Below are 18,397 nucleotides of genomic sequence, written 5' to 3'. Positions count from 1 at the left end.
TATCATTAAAAGTAAAACAACAGTTTGAAATACAAAGGTTCACTAGTCTAATAAAATCACAAACAGGTACATGCAACTCATCATGTTCAGACAATACATTGGTTAACACTTCGATGGCTTTTTTAGTTGGTACAATGTAAAGTTTAAAGTTTTTAGAAAAAAGACAAATAATAATGATTATGTACATTTTTACTCTGCTACGGATAAGAAAACCAAAATGGGAATTATCATAGGTTTTTATCTTCGAGGCTTAAGAATATGTTCAGAGGAGTATTTGGATGAAGAATTTAATAAAAATTTTAACGCTTTTACTGAACTAAAATACCCTCCTTATTTTATTCTAAAAGCCAAGAAGAAAGCTGGAATTATTCACAAAAGAGTTGGAAAAATAAAAGAAGAATATACAAAGAAGATCATATTACCTAATACCTCAGTTGCAGACAATATTTCCCCATTATTAAACAAGGCTGGTGTTAAGGTTGTTAAAACCAGCTCAGTAACAGTTGGTAATCTCATTAAAAACCGAAATAAGAGCAGGGAAAATATTCGTCAAGCAGGTATTTATTGTGTGCCATGTCTAGGTTGTGAAAAGGTTTACATTGGTGAAAGTTTCCGTGGTATTGATAAGAGAGTATTAGAACATAAATATGATATGAAAACATACAATATGAATAATGCCATTGTTAAACATAGATTCGATACCGGCCACAATGCTGATTGGAATAATTCCAAGATTATAAAATATGAAAACGATACAATGAAACGTAGATGTTTAGAATCGGCGTTTATATCCCTCATAGAAAATATAAATCAGAATAGTGGATTTTTTACAATTAACAAACCATTGGCAATTTTAATTACAAGTAACAAGCAATTTGCGCAAATTGTAAGTACACCATTTTAATGTTTGTTTCTCCCCGCAAGGCTCGGGCTATATAAGGAGTAAAATGTTTTTCATCGATGTTATTTCTGAAGAAGCCCTGCTGGGCGAAACGTAAAATATATTGGACTCCCATACTCTGCGTTTGGCCTCTTCCCTACAGAGCTGTTGCAGTCATTGCTGCCTTTACTCATAAGAGGGAGGGTGGAGGGGTGTGGAGTGTATTCAGGGATGGAATGGGTGGGAATGATTTTATGCCTTTTCCTTTTTGGCTACCTCCCTTGTAAGGGGGAAAAAGCCTTGGTATATGTATGTATATAGATGTCTACTTCCTTCTGTAATTTACTTCTATCCACACACCTCCATTTCCTGCCACATATTACCCTAATTACTTAATCTCTCCACATTCTTCAGCCTTCCCTTCAAACTCTTATCCAACTTGTTGCCACACTCCAAAACTCTGCTACCAAATGTCTTAGTCTCTTGATGCACTTAACCCCTTCCATACGGTGCCGCACACGTAGGCGTCATGAGGAGCAAGTGGATTCGTGATGCTGCCATATCGGCGTCTTGATTATATTTATTGTAGTCGCCCCTGTGTTTTTACATTCTCCCAAATGCGCCCTGAATCCCATTCTCTGTGGTTTTCAAAATTCGCGGGTGAAAGAGAGAACGATCGATATAAGCGGTGACTATATTTTATGATGCGAGTATTAATATGACACGTCATACGGCTGGCATTGGCTGCTGCCCGCGAGATTTAAGTCCCGTACTGAAGTGGTTAACCTTGAGCTGTGTCATCCACAATTGGCTAGCTCACCCATTTCCTTCCACTCTCACCAGTTGTAGAATTATGCCCAGCACCATCACATTTGCCTCCCACATTAGCCCATCCATATACACTCAGCCTTCAATTTGACACCCACTTTATGGATTTTGTAGGCAACAGACAATAAAATCAGTGACTGAATGAATTTCTGAATCCCCCACTAGCCAAGTCTGGCATATCCATAACCCATTTCATATTCCTTGGTAAATTTGACATGAAACTGTTGTTACATACATATACCAAAGGCTTTTTTCCCCTTACACGGGGGGTAGCCAAAAAGAAAAAGGCATAGAAATCATTCCCACCTCCTCCCTCCCTCCTATCTTGGCACCTCCTGGAAACTGTTGTTAACAAGTTAAATTTATCATATTTATTAGAGCACTGTTCTCCTTTTGTCCATGTATACATGGGATGGCTAAGTCTAAAACACACACCTTTATACAGGAAACCCATTCAAATGCCCCTCCCATCAACCACAGAGATTAAAAATTTGCCCTTTCCCACAACACACTAAAGATTTATGCATACATATACGAAGTGCTTTTTCCCCCTCACAAGGGAGGTAGCCAAAGTCAAAAGCATAAGTCCACTCCCATCCATTTCATCCCCACATACTCCACTACCATTCACCAACCCTCGCTCCCTCCCTCCTTTCATCCCAGCTTCTCGTCCACTGCCCTGGGTCAGAAGCAATATAGCAAGACACAATACATCTGCAGCAAGGGCACTTTATTTAATTGGCAACTGCCCCCTCTCTATCCCCTTGTACAGAAAAAGAGAAGACACAGGTGAACACGTACTTGTAGCCGTTGGAGTATGGGGGTGGGAAAGTGAGTTAATGGGGGAAACGTGTGTCGTGTTACCTTGGAGGCCTGCCACTGGAGGCAGGTGCGGGCCCAGTGCCTGACGTCTTTGTTCATGCTTGGCCAGATGAACTTCAAGGTCAACATCCGTTGGGATACGTAGATGCCAGGGTGTGCAAGGTCATGAAGGTGGCAGAAGAGTTAATGCTGGAATGACATAGGTATAAAGGGCGAAGGTTGCCGGAGGAGACATCAGCATACAGACTCTGTGCCAGGTACTTGAATTTTCCTCCATCTTGAGGGTAGGGTTGTCCAACAATCGCTGCAAGTCATCCCAATTGGCCTGTGCTGCTGCAATGGTAGCGTAGTTGATGACAGGAGACTGCAAAGACATGGGATTAATATTTCTGGGGAGGGCATCAGTGGGTGCATTGTCAGTACCTTGGATGTAACGAATATCTGTTGAGAAATGTACTGTAAGTGGCAGAGCTGTGAAGATGATGAACTACCTTCAAGGAAATACTTGAATTGACTGCCTGGTAGACAGCAAAGAACTCCCTGTTGAATACACTGTAGTTCTTCTTAGTCTTACTCAGTTTCTTGGAAAAGAAGGCAAGTGGCTTCCAAGCACTGTCAACGTATTATTGAATTTCCCGTCTGCCATGACATTATATACAATAAATATTTTATTACTTTGTACAAGTTATGCAATAATGTTTCATATAGCTGCTTTTTACATTATAAGGGCCATCCTAGTATGTGGCAACAATATTTACAACATATAATTTTGATTATAATTGACACTGCAGTAGTGGCATGTTGCCACAAGTCCTCTGCCACTCTACCCTGCAACTACCTTTACCTCCCTATCATCTTTCACATTTAGCAACTCCCTAAAATACTCTGCCCATCTTCCTCTCACTGCCGTCTCTTCCATTATCATTTCTCCATCAGCACCTTTTACCTTTTCTTCTCAAATTGATTTGCCTCCTCTTCCTCTCAATTTTCTTCAAAAAATCTTTTTATTACTTCCAAAATTTTCATCATTCCACCACTCACATACATACATATTATGAGTTTTGTGTGATGTGGTTCTGATGAATGTATTTGTTTTCCTAGTCACCAAGACGATCTCCAAGGAAGAAGACCAATTTAGAGAAGGAAAAGCTAGGGGTAAGTATCATATGTACTTGGTTCTTATTCATTTTCATGTGAAAAGTATTCATTAATCTTTACATTGTATGGATTAAAAGTAATCATCCACAGCAAGGCTGCTTCATTTAATTGGTGACCCCTTCCCCCTTTCCGTCCCTTCCGTGCATCACAGCATCATCCATACACAACCATTCTTCACCCACCCCTATCTTCTGTCTTCTTCCCTTCCTCAATAGACATCCCCTCTTTCCCAGCAACCCTATTACACCATACATTCATTGCATCCTTGGTTGCCCCCTCATGTTCACTTCATCCACTTCCGCCTTCCACACTTCTTATACTAATCTTACTTCCCTCATTCTTTCCATGTGTTCAAACCATCCCAATACTCTTCATGAACCTTATCTCCCAATTCTTTTTCTATCCCTGCTCTCCTCCTCATCTCCTTGTGTCTCACCCAATCCAGTCTTTATATATATATATATATATATGTGTGTGTGTGTGTGTGAAAAAAAAAAGCAAGCGGGGTTCGAATCGTCATCGTAATGATGCCCTAACCCGCTCAGCCAGCAAGCATCCTACCATACTTTTCACAAATTTCATCTCGAAACACTTTTTCTTTCTTTCTTTTCTCTCTCTCTCTCTTTCTCTTATGTTCCATGTTTCTGCCCCATATAGTGCTGTCATCACAACGACTCTGCATCCATTCCCAAATGTTTGTTTCTCATTACACATTTTAATCCCCCAAGGCTTCTCTCAATCTACATTCTACCTCCCCCCTCCCTTTCCCACCACATTCACATCCAAGTATCTAAAGCTAACCACTTCCTCCAGTCTCTTCCATAATACTCACTTCCAATCTGCTGTCCCATTCTTCCCCCTTCACCTTACTTTTACCCACATTTATCTTCAAATTCCATCTCTTGCACACCTTCCCAAACTGTCACTAACTTCCTTAATCCCTGCTCTGAACATGCCACAAGTGCAGTGTCATCAGCAAACAAAAACTGGCTTATCTCCCATTTTTCTCCATTTTCTTTAACCATCTCCAGTCCGCTGCCCATTACCCTTGTGTTTACCTCTTGCACCACTACATCCATGTATAAATTGTACAGCCAGGGTGACATAATACATCCCTGGTGCATTCCCACATTTACCTGAAATCACTCTCTCCATTTCTAATTCTAACAGACTCTACTGCTCTCGTAAAAACTCTTGACTGCTCTTAACAGCTCTCCTTGTATGACATATATCTGCAAGACCTCTCACAGTGTCTTCCTGTCTAACCTGTCATAAGCCTTTTCCAAATCCATAAATGCCCAAAAAAACATCCATACCTTTTCATAAAGCTTTGTCACAAAAATCTGATCACACAACCCCTACCTGTCCAAAACCCACACTGTTCCACTCCAATTACTCCTGCTGTTCATCTCCTAATCCTCTCAATCAAAACCCTCCCATAATCCTTCCCAACTACACTCAACAAACTGATTCCTCTGAAACTACTACATGCACACTTGTCCCCTTTTCCTTTGAAAGAGAGTGGGGAAAGGGTGGGAGTGGGTTTATACCTTTGACTTTGGCTACCTCCCTTGTAAGGGGGAAAAACCATTGATATAATGTCTGTATAAAGGGGCAAAAAAATCAATACCTTTTCCTAAAGCTTTCTGGCATATCTGCCTTACCACAAATATCTTATTTATGCAACCTATACCTTTCCTAAACCCACACTGCTCCTCACCAATTACTCTCTCTGTTCCTCTCCTAAGCCTCTCAGTCAAAACCCTCCCATAAGCCTTCCCAACTACATTCAACAAACTGATCCCTTTGAAACTACTACACTCACATTAGTCCCATTTTTCATTGTAAAGCAGAACTATACAGGCACTCCTCCAGTCATCTAGCACTTTTCCCACTTTTAGACAAACATTAAAGAACCTCACCAGCCAGTCCACCATCACTGTCTCACACTTTTTAGACACTCCACATGACATCCATGTAACCCAGGTGCCTTATCTGCTCTCATTTTAATAACTGCTTTCACCTCCATTTATTTGTTCTCCATTTTCCTCATTCATCACTGTCATTTTCTTAGTGGCTTCCACTGCAACTACCTATCTCTATCCTAGACCCTCTTATGGCTTCACTTTTTAAGTTTCCCTTTGGGGCTATAGGGAGAAGGGTGCTTAGTTGTATCCCCGTCCCGTTTTTTGTCACCTTGTACGAATCTGGGAAGCTTGGTGGCAGTATTCTTTTCCCCCACCACAGCATTAGGCAAAAAAAGTAAATGAATATTCAGAGAAATGGTACAGGACAGTAACAAGGGGTGTAGGGACAGCCACAGTATAATATCATCATTACTCTATATAGATTTCCTCTCGCTGACAAAATGATTTGAGGCTGTGGTCTGTAGGGGTGGCTCATATAGACCCTTAAGTATCAACTGCATGCTACTTAACCACAATAACTTGCAGCCAATACCCCAGACAGGGAAGGAAAATGTATATACGTGTGTGTGTGTGTGTGTGTATATATATATATATATATATATATATATATATATATATATAATATATAAAAGCATGCATTCCACTCCCATCCATTACCCATTGTTTTCCTCTTATCTTAGCTCCTCATGGATGAAGGGTCATCCCTGTCTCCTGCCCACTGTTTGGGTCAGAGGCAATGCAACAAGACAGAATCCACAGGAAGGCAACTTTTGAGTTCACAAACAAAAGGGAATTTAAAGCAGTTGACAATCATTTCTTGAGAATCACACTCAACTTCCTCCACAGCTTGATTGCAATTAGGAAAACAAATATAGGCACCCTGCAAGCTATACAAAGGAAACCATTGAGAATAATGGGATTCACCAAAACTACCCTAGGAAAACATCTGCATACTGAAACTAAATACCCCTAGAACTAGTTTTATACTATGGTTACCCCTTGTAACAGAAGTAGCCAGCCAAGGCAACTCATCCCATGCCCATCCAACACTTATTTTCCCTTGGAAAAATTTCATAGCACATTGTCGCCACATGAAAATAGTAGGTATCTTCTGTCTTCAACCGTACTTCCCATCTTATTACATCATACAAGCATAGAAATGTGTGTGTGTGTGTTGGCGGGGGGGGGGGCACTGGCAGCAAACCTCTACATCAACTTCCCTCCACCACACAGCACATTTATACAAAACATGTACATATTTGAATCACAGACCATCACTTCAGGACTGACCACCAGACACCTTTCTCCATCAAAGCCCTTCAGACAATTACTGTACAGAACAGTCCCACACAAGAGAAGCAAGAACAATAGTATAACCTATGTTTAGGTCACCATCCTACACTAAACAATATTGACATAGAATAGGCTTGGCCAAAGAAAAACAAAGTAACCCATATGCAACCGTCACACAGAATACCCTACACCTTATCATGCAGGGCTTCACCGTAGCAATACCCAGGCAACAACACGTCATTTCTTTCATGAAAGGCGTGAGCCAATCCAGTGGTTATGGTTGGTTACCTAGAAACCATGGGTGTCCCACGAGATCTAGGGCAATGCATTGACTAATTTAATTTACATTGTGGATACATCCTTGTTTGTTTCTTCACTCTGTCTCAAATGCATGTTTTTTCTGTCATAACCTTTTCATCCCACCATTCATTTTTACCATCTTTTAACATAACTAATTATAACAGTGTTACTAGGTGTATCTAAAATATTTACATAAAATACAGGGGATGGCTGTGGACACTTGCTAGAACTAAATCTTCATTACAGGAAATCCCCACAAGTGTGCCCAGGCGCTCACCTCGAAAAATACTCCAGGTAGCTTCTGTAGATGAAACTTCAGATACCAATAAGTATTTCCCAATATTTGACCCCAAGACACGGCTTACAAACAGGATTACCAACAGTGATGACAAGTGAGTAATGCTGGTTCTGGATCTAATTTATGGGCACATAATTTTATTATTATTATGTTTGTGTAAAATCTCTAACCTTATATTTCTTCTTTTAGTAAAAGGATGTCGAGAAATGTTAGAGGCTCTTTCTTGAAAAAGACTGACCTTACCCAGACAATCATTGATGCTGGACAAAAACATTTTGGGGCCCATGTCTGTGAAACTTGTGGTATGGTGTATGAGATAGGAGATCCTTCAGAAGAAGCAGAGCACAAGGAATTCCATGATGGATTTCTTCATTCACTTAGATACACAGTGAGTGAATTTATTTACACATATATGTATATATATATACAAGATTCTTTTGCTATTGTTTATTACTCATTTTAACAGTATATGTATTAGGTTTTGAATTAGTTGACTCTGAAGTGTGCTTATTTTTAACATTTTTGGAAATTAACTCTTTCAGGGTTGGAGGGCTGAACGACAAGTGAGTCACATAGATGCCAACGGCGGCAGAGTCATAATGGTAAAACCAGATGACCCTGTTTACTGTTGGCGTAAGTGTGAAGAAGTGGTTGACATTATAGATAATGAATTAGGGTTCTCAGAACCTGGATTGATGATCAGAGAGAGAAGTAATGTGCTCCTCTATATTTTGGAGAAAAAAATTGTTGGTTGTTTGGTAGCAGAATTTATAAATAGTGCCCAGAGGGTCATTCCAGATCAAAGAAATTCTTCAGGTATCAGACTTTATTGTTGCTCTGATGAAAAAGAAAAGGTTTATGTTGGTATAAGCCGCATATGGGTCTTGCCAAGTGCAAGAGGGAAAAGGGTTGCTACTGGTCTTGTGGATGCAATGAGGTCAAACGTATATCATGGTGACATCCTCTCCTGTGATAAGTTTGCTTTTTCTGACCCAACAGAGAGTGGTATGGCATTTGCAGAAAAGTATACAAAGAGGCGAGATTTTCTTGTTTATAGGCGGTAATTGGTAACAGACTTGTTTTAAGTATCCAATATCATCTTCATTTCATATTTATGTTACAGCTGCAGTAGTATTCCTCATGAACAAAGTTCAGACACTGGAGTATGTCCTAGATCAGCATTTCTTAAACTGAGGTATAGAAGATATGCGAGTGGCAGGGTGGTGAACTAAACCGAAAAAAAGTTTTTGTTCACTGATGTTTTGCCGTGAATAAAACTACAACTGTTTTCCATGTTTACCTCACCACTGCCACTGAACCTAGGGTGATGAGATTTGAAATAAACTTAGGTGTAATATATACATAGGAAGTGTGCTGGCAGATATGCTTAGTTGTGGGTGTGAATCCCACACTTCTCTTCAATTCCCAGCAGTTACTGTTACTTTCCCCAACAGTCCAGGCATATAGGGCAAAGGTGACAGCCACATACTCTTGGGGTAGGATCCTCACCCCCTTTTATGTTACATGTAAGGTATACCGGTGCACAGAAGAAATATTTGTGGGTATGTTTTATTGGTTACCTCTTGTAGGTAGATATTTTATCACCAAGGCCTTCCTTTTCTTTTCTTTTCTTTTCTTTTTATTGAGTACTATATAATTTTACCTGCAGTAGTATAGGGGGATGCTGGACTAGCTTAAGCCTAAGTATAGAGGGCAGCAATTTTAAAATTGAAAAAGGGGAGGGATAAGAAATGCTGTGTAATTCATTATTTGCATCAACTTCACTGGTGATATTTTGAAATCTGCAATGTTTAGGGTATGATGCATAATGATATGTGTCTTCGATCTACCCATTAGTCATGCAAATTGTATAGCTAAATATTTTGTTTGAAATGATAAGTTGTACCTATGTATATATATATATGTATGGTGGCCAATAGTTGTACCTATGTATATATATACTGTTGGCGCCAATACCTATGGTGAATTATCAGGGACCCACTAACCACCTGAAAAAATTACATTGGTATTGGCATGTGTGTTAGTGGTGTTGCATAATTACATTACAGTGAACAGAGTACGCTATTTGGAACTTGTGCAAGCATCTGGAGGATTGTTTTGATGCATGTAGGTGTGAGGTGTTCAAGCAGGATGGTGCCCCTGCACACAACAAAATTAATCATGGAATGGTGTGAGTTTGTGGGAGTGGACTACAAGAAGGACTGGCCTGGTAACAGTCAGGACTTAAACCCCATTGAAAATATTTGGGGACTGCTTAAGTGATGGCTTTGAGGACATGATGCCACAACTGTGCCAAAGCTCATAAAGGAGATCCAAGACATCAGGGACAACTTTGAATCCCATGTGCTAATTTCTGAATCAGTTCCGCAATCCATCCCTAATACATTCCGCTCCACTCCCTTCCATCCTCTACCCTCCCTCTTATCTTAGCACCTCCTGGATGACAGGTCATCCCTGCATTTTGTCAACTGCCCTGGGTCAGAAGCAGCATCACAAGACACAGCGCATCCACAGCAAGGCCGCTTCATAAAATTGGCGACCCCCCCTGTCCCCCCCATGCAGAAAAGGAGAAATCCCTTTGGGCTGCATCCAATTTTTCTCGCATGTACTACCTCACCCCCATTTCATGTATCACAACCTCATCCATATACAATCTTCTCCATTCACCCCCGTCTTCTCCCATCCTTCCTCCACACACATTCCTCTCTTGCCCAAAGCCCCCCACCCCAAATATTTTTGTTAATTATTATTTTGAGTGTTGAAGGAGAAAGGGGTACTTAACCAATACCATTGGTGCTGACTGTATATATATGTTTGGTGGTCATTGTCATTTGCCTCTCAATTATATATTTTTTAAGATCATATATCTTAAATTCTCTTCAATATTATGTAATTTGATTATTTTGTTCCTGCTAAGGACATGATTATATGTAGTGGAGGCACAGTCCAGGAAAATTAAAACCTCCATTTGGAGTATATTCCACCCAGCCTTTTCAAAATTTAGCCACAACAAAATTCAAGAAGTGCAAATGTGTCAGAACATCGGAGTTGTGTGTATATGCAAGTGTGATGTCATCAGTATTAGGTGCCATATGTATGATGGGTGTTTGCTTATTATGCATGTTTAAGTTGATTAGTATAGGTGCCTAGCTTTATGGGAATTGTGTGTGATTTTGTGCATGATGTACCTGATGCATCTTGTATTTGTGTACGCCATAAGGTTTCCTAGCCATCATTTTGTTAGGTAATGGCGTGTCATAAATATTGTGTACAAGAAACAGTTGTGAAAAGATGTCAAAAGCTTTATTTGTATCTACTGTGGTGAGTAGTGTCCAGTTATGGGAAGAAGTCAAAAGTCTTAAGTGGTGAGTAGTGTGCAATGTGGTAGTTTGCAGTTAAATCCATCCAGTATGTATTGTGTAAAGTCTTAAATAATGCTGAGAGGTTGGGTGCAGAATTGGTGTGTAAATGTTCATGATCACACAATTTCTGGTGCTCTTGTTCATGCTTGCTTTCTTGATTTTGTGTGTGTGTGTCTGTCTGTCTGAGTATGATGTATTCGTGATGAAACTTTGTCATATGTAAGTACAGTATATGATGCTGCATTGATGTTAAGAGTTAGGGTGAATATTGGGTGTGAAGAACTGTGTGTGTGTGAATGTACAATGTAAAGCCGTTCCACTTGGCTTTGTTTTAGTTTGTGAATGTTGGTAAAATTTTATGTGCATTATGCCTGTGGCGATTGTGATAGATAGGTGGTCAATGGCTGGTCTAATACTAGTCCATGTCATGTTGATTGCAAGGTTTGGTATAGAGAATACTGTGCTGGGCTCATGATCATCACCTGTTACCATCCAAATAAGAGCCCAGAGTTTGTATATAGATCAACTGTGAAGACAGTGGTAGTGTTAAACTTTCAAGCCCAAAATGCGATATGATCCGAGGTCAGTCATTGAGATTGATGCCAACTCTTGCATCAGTTAGTTCTGATAGTGACGAGATTGAAGTTTGCCTAATGTGGTATGTGTATGCTAATCTTTGTTATTGAGATTGAAAGGTTTAAACAGGCATGACTTTAGTTAACATGAATTGTAATTACTTAAGGACAGTATATTTTCACTGTTATGAGGAACTGCTTTGTACAAATTGTATCAGATATTTTGATTTAGAATTATAATGTACCAGACACATTTAGTTGTGCTTAAGGTCATTTAAATAAATTGAGAAAATATATATATATTTTTTTTTTCCTCAACATCCTTAAATTTGATTTGTGATTTCAGGTTTTTACTCTGCTGGTTAGTTTATAGAATAGTGTATGGAGTCCATATAAAATTAGTACAAAGGAAGTTACAAAAGTAAACTCTGAAAGGGACCTAGGAGTAATTATCTCAAGTGATATGATACCAGAAAAATATGTTAACAAAATAGTTTGAGAAACTTATAACTGAATAAGTTCAATGAAAGTGGCCTTTAACTTCTGGATACTAGTTACGCTGGTAAGACAAAAATTGGAATATGCAGCATCTACGGACACCTAGTACAAAAAAAAAAAACATTAATCTGGAAAGAATTCAAAGAGCAGTGACAAAGATGGCACCAGCACTGCAATTTGACATGAACAAAGATTGGACAAACCAAACTTGTCAGCCCTAGAACAAAGAAGAGAGAGGATTTGATAACCATCTACAGAATTATGAAAGGGTTGAAAATCCTTGATAGGGATGACCTACTAAAATGGGACAAGAAATACAAGAGGACATGAGAAGAAACTAGGACAATTACAGGAGATCTGAAAAAAAAAAACTTTCCACACAGTAATAGATATATGGAACAAACTGAATGAGGAAACAGCGAGTGCTAAAACTATACATGATTTTAAGAAAAGATACAACTTGGAACCAGCACTAGTTGTTTACAAAAGCGGGAAGGAAAAAGTGTACAAGTGACCAAAATGCAAGTTTATCTTTTTTTTATTGATTACTCTAAGAATGGAAGAAAATAATGGCAATTTGCAGAAAAAAGACCAACAAAAAGATGCCTGGATGTAATGCTGCGTCCACACGGTCGAGCTGTGCCTGGCAGACTTTGCCTTTACCGGGCAAAGTCCGCAGACTCTGCCCGCGAAGGTGTCCACACGGCTGACAATGGTGGTTGGAGGTTAGTTGGAAAGATAGCACTTTACAGCATTATAATTGTTGCCTGCATTAAAAAGAAAAACAAGAAATCACGGAGACATGTCTGGTGATGGGAGTGGTTACAAAGACGTGATTTAATGGGAAGCTAATTTCTTTTTCATATGACTCACTCTTGCTTATTGTCTGTGCTATGGGTTTCAATGCTGCAGCACATTGGTCTCTTATTTATATAATCAATACACTTCACATTCCATAAACATTCCTGAACTCGGGATAAATCAATCAATGTTACGGTGTCTTGTCGAGACCAGTATACACTAGTACTAGGTGCGGACATGGTGGTAAGGTAACTTAGGTCTGTACTGAGCGGATTTGCTAACTTTGCTCGCAACTCACCTCATGCGTTTGGCAGCGATATCAGCCCTCCGTCCACTGCCCGCAAATGGCGCCGGGAATGGACAGTTTGATGGTTTGCCCGTTGTCGAGCAAAGCCTTTGTGCCCGGCGGACAGTGCTCGACCGTGTGGACGTGGCATAAGTAGGGTGGAATCACCACTTGGGGTGATCCCTAAAAGGACATGCTTGAATGAAACCCCGAAGACATACCAAAGGTTTGAAAAAAAAATTTATTTTTGGGTTTTGAGGTGGAATTATTAAGAGAAATAGAGCCCAGGTATAAAAATTGGTGAGAAATGGAACAATTTATTACATGAAATGAACTAGAAAGTGAGCATAGGGCTATGTATAGATAGCCCTACTAAGGCAAATGCAGAGACTAACAGGGAAAAGGAACTAAATATGATCAAGGGAGAAAATGAAGATTTAAATAAAAAAAAAACATTAAAAAAGAAAGGACCAAATAGACTGAGAATGTGGAAGAGAAGATAAAAGAAAATGATTTTCAAGAAATAAACGGAGGAAAGTAGAACAGGAAAAAAATTCTTTTAAAGAAATAGTAAAGCAACAAATCAAGGAAAATGCTAATGAAACTGTAATTAAGGAAAAGGTAAATTTGGTCAGGCACAGTTGATAAAAAAAAATGCATTGTCATCTATGGTATTGTCGCGCTCCTTGTTTACGACTAAATATAAATATATAGATGGGTAGGTGGTAGCTGGCCAAGATAGTTTAGATCACAAGGAACACGAACAAACTTTATACATATAGTTTTTACTTCACATTTGGTGGTGAACGAGACTAGTGTTTCTCAAATAGGTGACTTTTATTATTTTGATATTATTACTTCAGAGTCAAAATAATGACTGTGCTGTGTACGGGTGTGCGGATGTGGGAGGCTGGACTTAATTAATAGACACCGACCTTGTATGAATCCTGGTTGCAGTTCCAACTGTAACCTCTGATCGTTGAACGAATCACTTATACTTAGCTTTAGGCTAGATTGATATATAATAGTTTAGAGCTCAGACAACTTTAACTGAATACTTTTGAGTGTCCGAGCAGACTGAACTTGACTTAGATGTTGGCTAGGAAGAAAGCTCTTCATGATATAAGCTCCTCCTACAACTAATTTTGATTTGCTAAAAATCTCTCTGTATGGGAGAAATGGCCAATGGGGACACGTGAGAAACATACGCCTCTTCTAAGTTCCCGCCTTACGTAAACAAGGCTCAATTCATACGGGGGTCAGAGATCACGAATCCATTACAGAACGGACGACCTCACGAGACAAAGTGTTATGGGCTGATAAGGTACCCAGCGCGCGACGCGATGACGAAAACTAGTATCACTAGGTACCCAGCGCGCGACGCGATGACGAAAACTAGTATCACTAGTATCACTGTCTAGTGGTGATGATGCCGTCGTCAAACCAATCACCACAGTATTAAAGATAAACCTGATGTTTCTAGATACGAGAGAAAAACATCGCTAAAGAAATTCTGACGAGATTCAAAAGGAGGGACAGGATATAGATAAAGAAATTGAGGATACACATAGAATAGGAAAATACTTGAAAGAAAAACAATAAAGGCCACTAAAAGCAAAACTTAGGTCTCAAATGGTAGCAGAGGAAGTACTCTCTAGCAAATAGTGAACATAATAAAAATGTATGGATAAAAAAGAAATGAGCAATGAAAAAGAAAAGGAACTTGGAAATGAAAATAAAAAGAGCTGAGGCTGAAAAGAATATTTTTTGGAGAGTGGTGGACCTGAGGCTGAGAAAATGGTATATCAAGCAAAAGGATACAAAGTAGACGGAAAAGGACGAGAAAAAAAAAATAACAAAGATAGCTTGTACCGACATAGATGGAATGATTTCAGGACTAAATGAATTAAATTATCTGGTTTTAGAAAAAACAGACATAATGGGAATTGTAGAAAAGAAATTCCTTTACCACCAAATACTGTGGAACAAGTATTGGATGAAAAATAGAAATGAAAAACAGGGTAGGGGAGTATTTTTGATTAGGAAAGACTTAAATGTGACAAAGATAACAGAAGGAAAAACAATGTGGAATCAACTATGATCAATGTTGAAAACAGTCACATGAAAAGTAGAAAAATTATAGTAATGATGTGCCCCCAAAACACAGTCCTGGACTGAAAGCAATCATTCCAAACTGTTGGAAGAAAGAAAATATGAACTAATTTACTGAAAGAGGAAATATAGCAATTATGGGTGATTTTAACTCAAGAAATATGTTGGGAAGATATGACAGTGAAGGGTGGAGAAACCTCTGGGGAAACCTACTACTTGATATAACCACTGAACACAATGACTCTGTGGGTAAAGGGAAATACCAGGTACAGAAACAATGAGGAGCCATTGAGACTAGATTTAATACTTATGTCAGAGCATTAGCTCTTCACTCCCACAATGTCTCCCTATCCTCCTCCAGGAGATTAAATGTCTAAGAAAGCCTAAATGTCTAAAGCAGTGGTTCTTAACCTTTTTTGGCAGTGACCCAAAATTTTGCACAAATCAAGCATCGCGACCCAAGCCTACATAGATATACAAATTGTCTTTATAAGTAATATGGTTATGCTTTTAAAAGTGGGTTTTATTTATTTTTTATTTAATCATGGTCTGCTTAGAATCCTAAAACTAGGCATCATGTATTTTAATTATTACAGTATATAATTATAATAAATTTGTAGTGGGAAAATAATTGTTTTCTGCAAACCCTTAGCGACCCAATAAAATGGCTTGGCGACCCAAATTTTCCCATACAGCTGCATAAATACTTGGAATAACCAGGAAAGTAATGTAGCCCAAGCTCCATACATAAATTCAAATCCAAGTATAATAATTGGAGAAGGAGATATAGCATAAGTTGGAACAATACATAAATTTAAAGCTAGGTATGATAATTGGAAAGCAACATACAGGACTCCATGATTGTTGTTCCTTTCCCAACTCCAACTTGGTAAATTCATAGTTTGTTAGCAGGGTGTCAAAATAAAAGATCCACAGGGATGTATACTACAAATATCTTAAAATTTTTATGCAAGAGTAACTACATGCTCATTTTAACATATCCTATAAGCAGTGCCATAAACTTGTTTAAAGGAAAAATCTTGAAATACAAAATATGTTTGCAAGAAAACACCTTCACACAAAAGCTCTCATTGCTAATCCTACAAGAACCTGCATCAGATACAAAGAAGTTGGTGCCCTAATCAGACATGTAATCTTAAAAAAAAAACCATATCTACCACTTCTCTCCAGTGAGCATACATTATGTTCTAATATTTTTAAATTAACCTTGTTTAAATGACAAAAAAATAAATAAATAAAAAATAATGACAAGGAAGTATAATTTGTCAAATATTTGTATCCATTTAGTGCTACCATGAAATATTATATATATATACCAAGGGCTTCTTCCCCCTTTTAAGGGAAGTAGCCAGTTGAGGCACACACCCACTCAGATCCACCTTGAAACATAAATTAGGGTTTTTCAGTTTGAATAGATCATCAACTGCTGTTCCAGTTTCTGGGAAAATGAAAACATGTGTAATTGAGAAATCAATGAAAATAAACATAAATTGATCAATTCTGGATTAAAGAGTATACAGTACATACTCTACTTGGCATATTTTCTTTCAGAATTTAAACTTATTTTTAGAGGACAATTACATATTCTTTTCCACCGATTTAGAAATAATTATATACTGGAATCTTAGTTTCTGTAGCTCTGCAAAAGGACCCTTTGATAGTAAGAATCCTTTGATGGCAAATACAAATAACTTACTCCACTTCAAGATCTTTCCAGTCTTATAAGTTCTAATTAGTGTCCACTTGAGAAAAGCTCAAACCTGCATGAATACCGGTTACTACATATAACAATGTTATTATAATCATAATAAGTGAATACTGTAATAATAAGTGAATATAAGTGAATACTGTACTTATTCATATGAAATAATCACTTCATAGTAAAACATTGGGAATATTTAATTCTGACAAGTACTTTCAAATGTCAGTTGAATCACATGTGCACACATTTTATTTATATGTTTTTTATATATAGTGAAATGAGGAGGATCACCATACAAATGAATGTGTTTGAGAGGAAGTGTTTAAGAAGTACTGTTGGAATTGTGAGGATGGATAGAGAAATGTGGAAGCAGGGGGTGGTAATAGTTGGCAGATTAGAGGTGATCATAAAATGTCAAGATGGTGAACAAAAACAAACACAAGTTTGGAAAGAAAATGTGGATACAGGGAACTTGAGGTAAAAACCAAGAATGAGGTTGATAGGGGTACTGGATGCAAAAATGAATGTCAAGCAAGCAAAAGATAGTAATGAATGGAGAGTAAATGGATGAAGAAATGACATAACCAAAAGGGACTTATTCTTGTATGCTCTATATTTCTCAGCTGGATTGGGAGTGGGGGGCAGTTGCCATGTAATGAAGCAGTGGAGGTAAAGCAGCTCCAGCTGTCAGGCCCTGTTGTGGAGATAGTCTTGCTGAATTGCCTTCGACTTAATGTGGTAGGAGACAGGGATAACCCTTCATTCACAGGGAACCAAGATGGGAGACAACAATTAGGTGTTTGGATGGGTGTATGCTTTGACCCAGCCTTTTGGCATATGTATGTACTTTAGTTACATTTTTAAAATGATAAAACACTGGTAAGAATATCATCAGATCTAGCACAACCATTTAATAAGATAAGCAGGATTTGTTGACTTCTGATACAATGAAGAAGAATACTCTAGGTAACTTCTTTTTACTGTGATAAATGATCCTGATAATGGAAAAACTTACATCTTCACATTTCAAATGAAAAGACAACTAATGAAGATAAAGAATATTAAAAATAAAGTTATCTTGAACATCCTCCACAACTATGTTAAAATTCAATGCACCTAAGTAAGTGACCAAAAGTTGAGGAAAGTGATACAGCTACAAAATCTGTGATTATTAAAATTAATTATAGTTTTTCATATAATCAATACCTTGCAACTAGTATGAAATATCTTTACTGCAGTCCAAGAGCATTACTACCTTTAACACATCATGATTATTTGTTACACTTGTTTACCTTGAATTAGAACAAAAACAGTACAGTTTGTAGTACTTAGTGGAACACGTACGAGAATTATCACCAATCTAAGAGTAATGGTGGATTCACAAGAACACCATTAAATACTGTTATGCAATGAAAGGTAACTTCTACTTTCTTTGGCAGCTATATCACCACTCAGCAAGTATCCTTGATGACAGGTGGTTTGTAGTCTGGTTTGATTGCTTCCATGAGAGAT

At 38.3% G+C, this 18,397-nt stretch overlaps 2 protein-coding genes across 9 annotated transcripts in view; one reads left to right on the top strand and one right to left on the bottom strand.

Moving 5' to 3' along the window:
* eco (Establishment of cohesion) overlaps positions 1 to 11,761 on the top strand; it is a 55,935-nt gene extending 44,174 nt beyond the window's left edge. For all 7 annotated transcript variants that reach the window (XM_076183526.1, XM_076183519.1, XM_076183521.1 and 4 more), the window contains exons 9-12: positions 3,632 to 3,685; positions 7,456 to 7,601; positions 7,697 to 7,895; positions 8,050 to 11,761. In XM_076183526.1, the coding sequence (XP_076039641.1) occupies positions 3,632 to 3,685; positions 7,456 to 7,601; positions 7,697 to 7,895; positions 8,050 to 8,571 (921 nt within the window). In that variant the 3' untranslated portion in view covers positions 8,572 to 11,761. The remainder of the gene's footprint in view (positions 1 to 3,631; positions 3,686 to 7,455; positions 7,602 to 7,696; positions 7,896 to 8,049) is intronic.
* Positions 11,762 to 16,114: 4,353 nt separating this feature from the next.
* pyd3 (beta-ureidopropionase pyd3) overlaps positions 16,115 to 18,397 on the bottom strand; it is a 79,414-nt gene continuing 77,131 nt past the window's right edge. For both annotated transcript variants that reach the window (XM_076183517.1, XM_076183518.1), the window contains exon 9: positions 16,115 to 18,397. This exon is cut by the window's right edge and continues 29 nt beyond it. In XM_076183517.1, coding sequence (XP_076039632.1) covers positions 18,337 to 18,397 — 61 coding nt within the window. In that variant the 3' untranslated portion in view covers positions 16,115 to 18,336.

The sequence above is a fragment of the Oratosquilla oratoria genome, chromosome 4 (genome assembly GCF_046742065.1).
Source record: "Oratosquilla oratoria isolate Oo_2021 chromosome 4, ASM4674206v1, whole genome shotgun sequence".
Classification (NCBI taxonomy): Eukaryota; Metazoa; Arthropoda; class Malacostraca; order Stomatopoda; family Squillidae; genus Oratosquilla; species Oratosquilla oratoria.
Note: the sequence above shows the minus strand (reverse complement) of the source record. Positions and strands in the feature narration are given on the sequence as shown.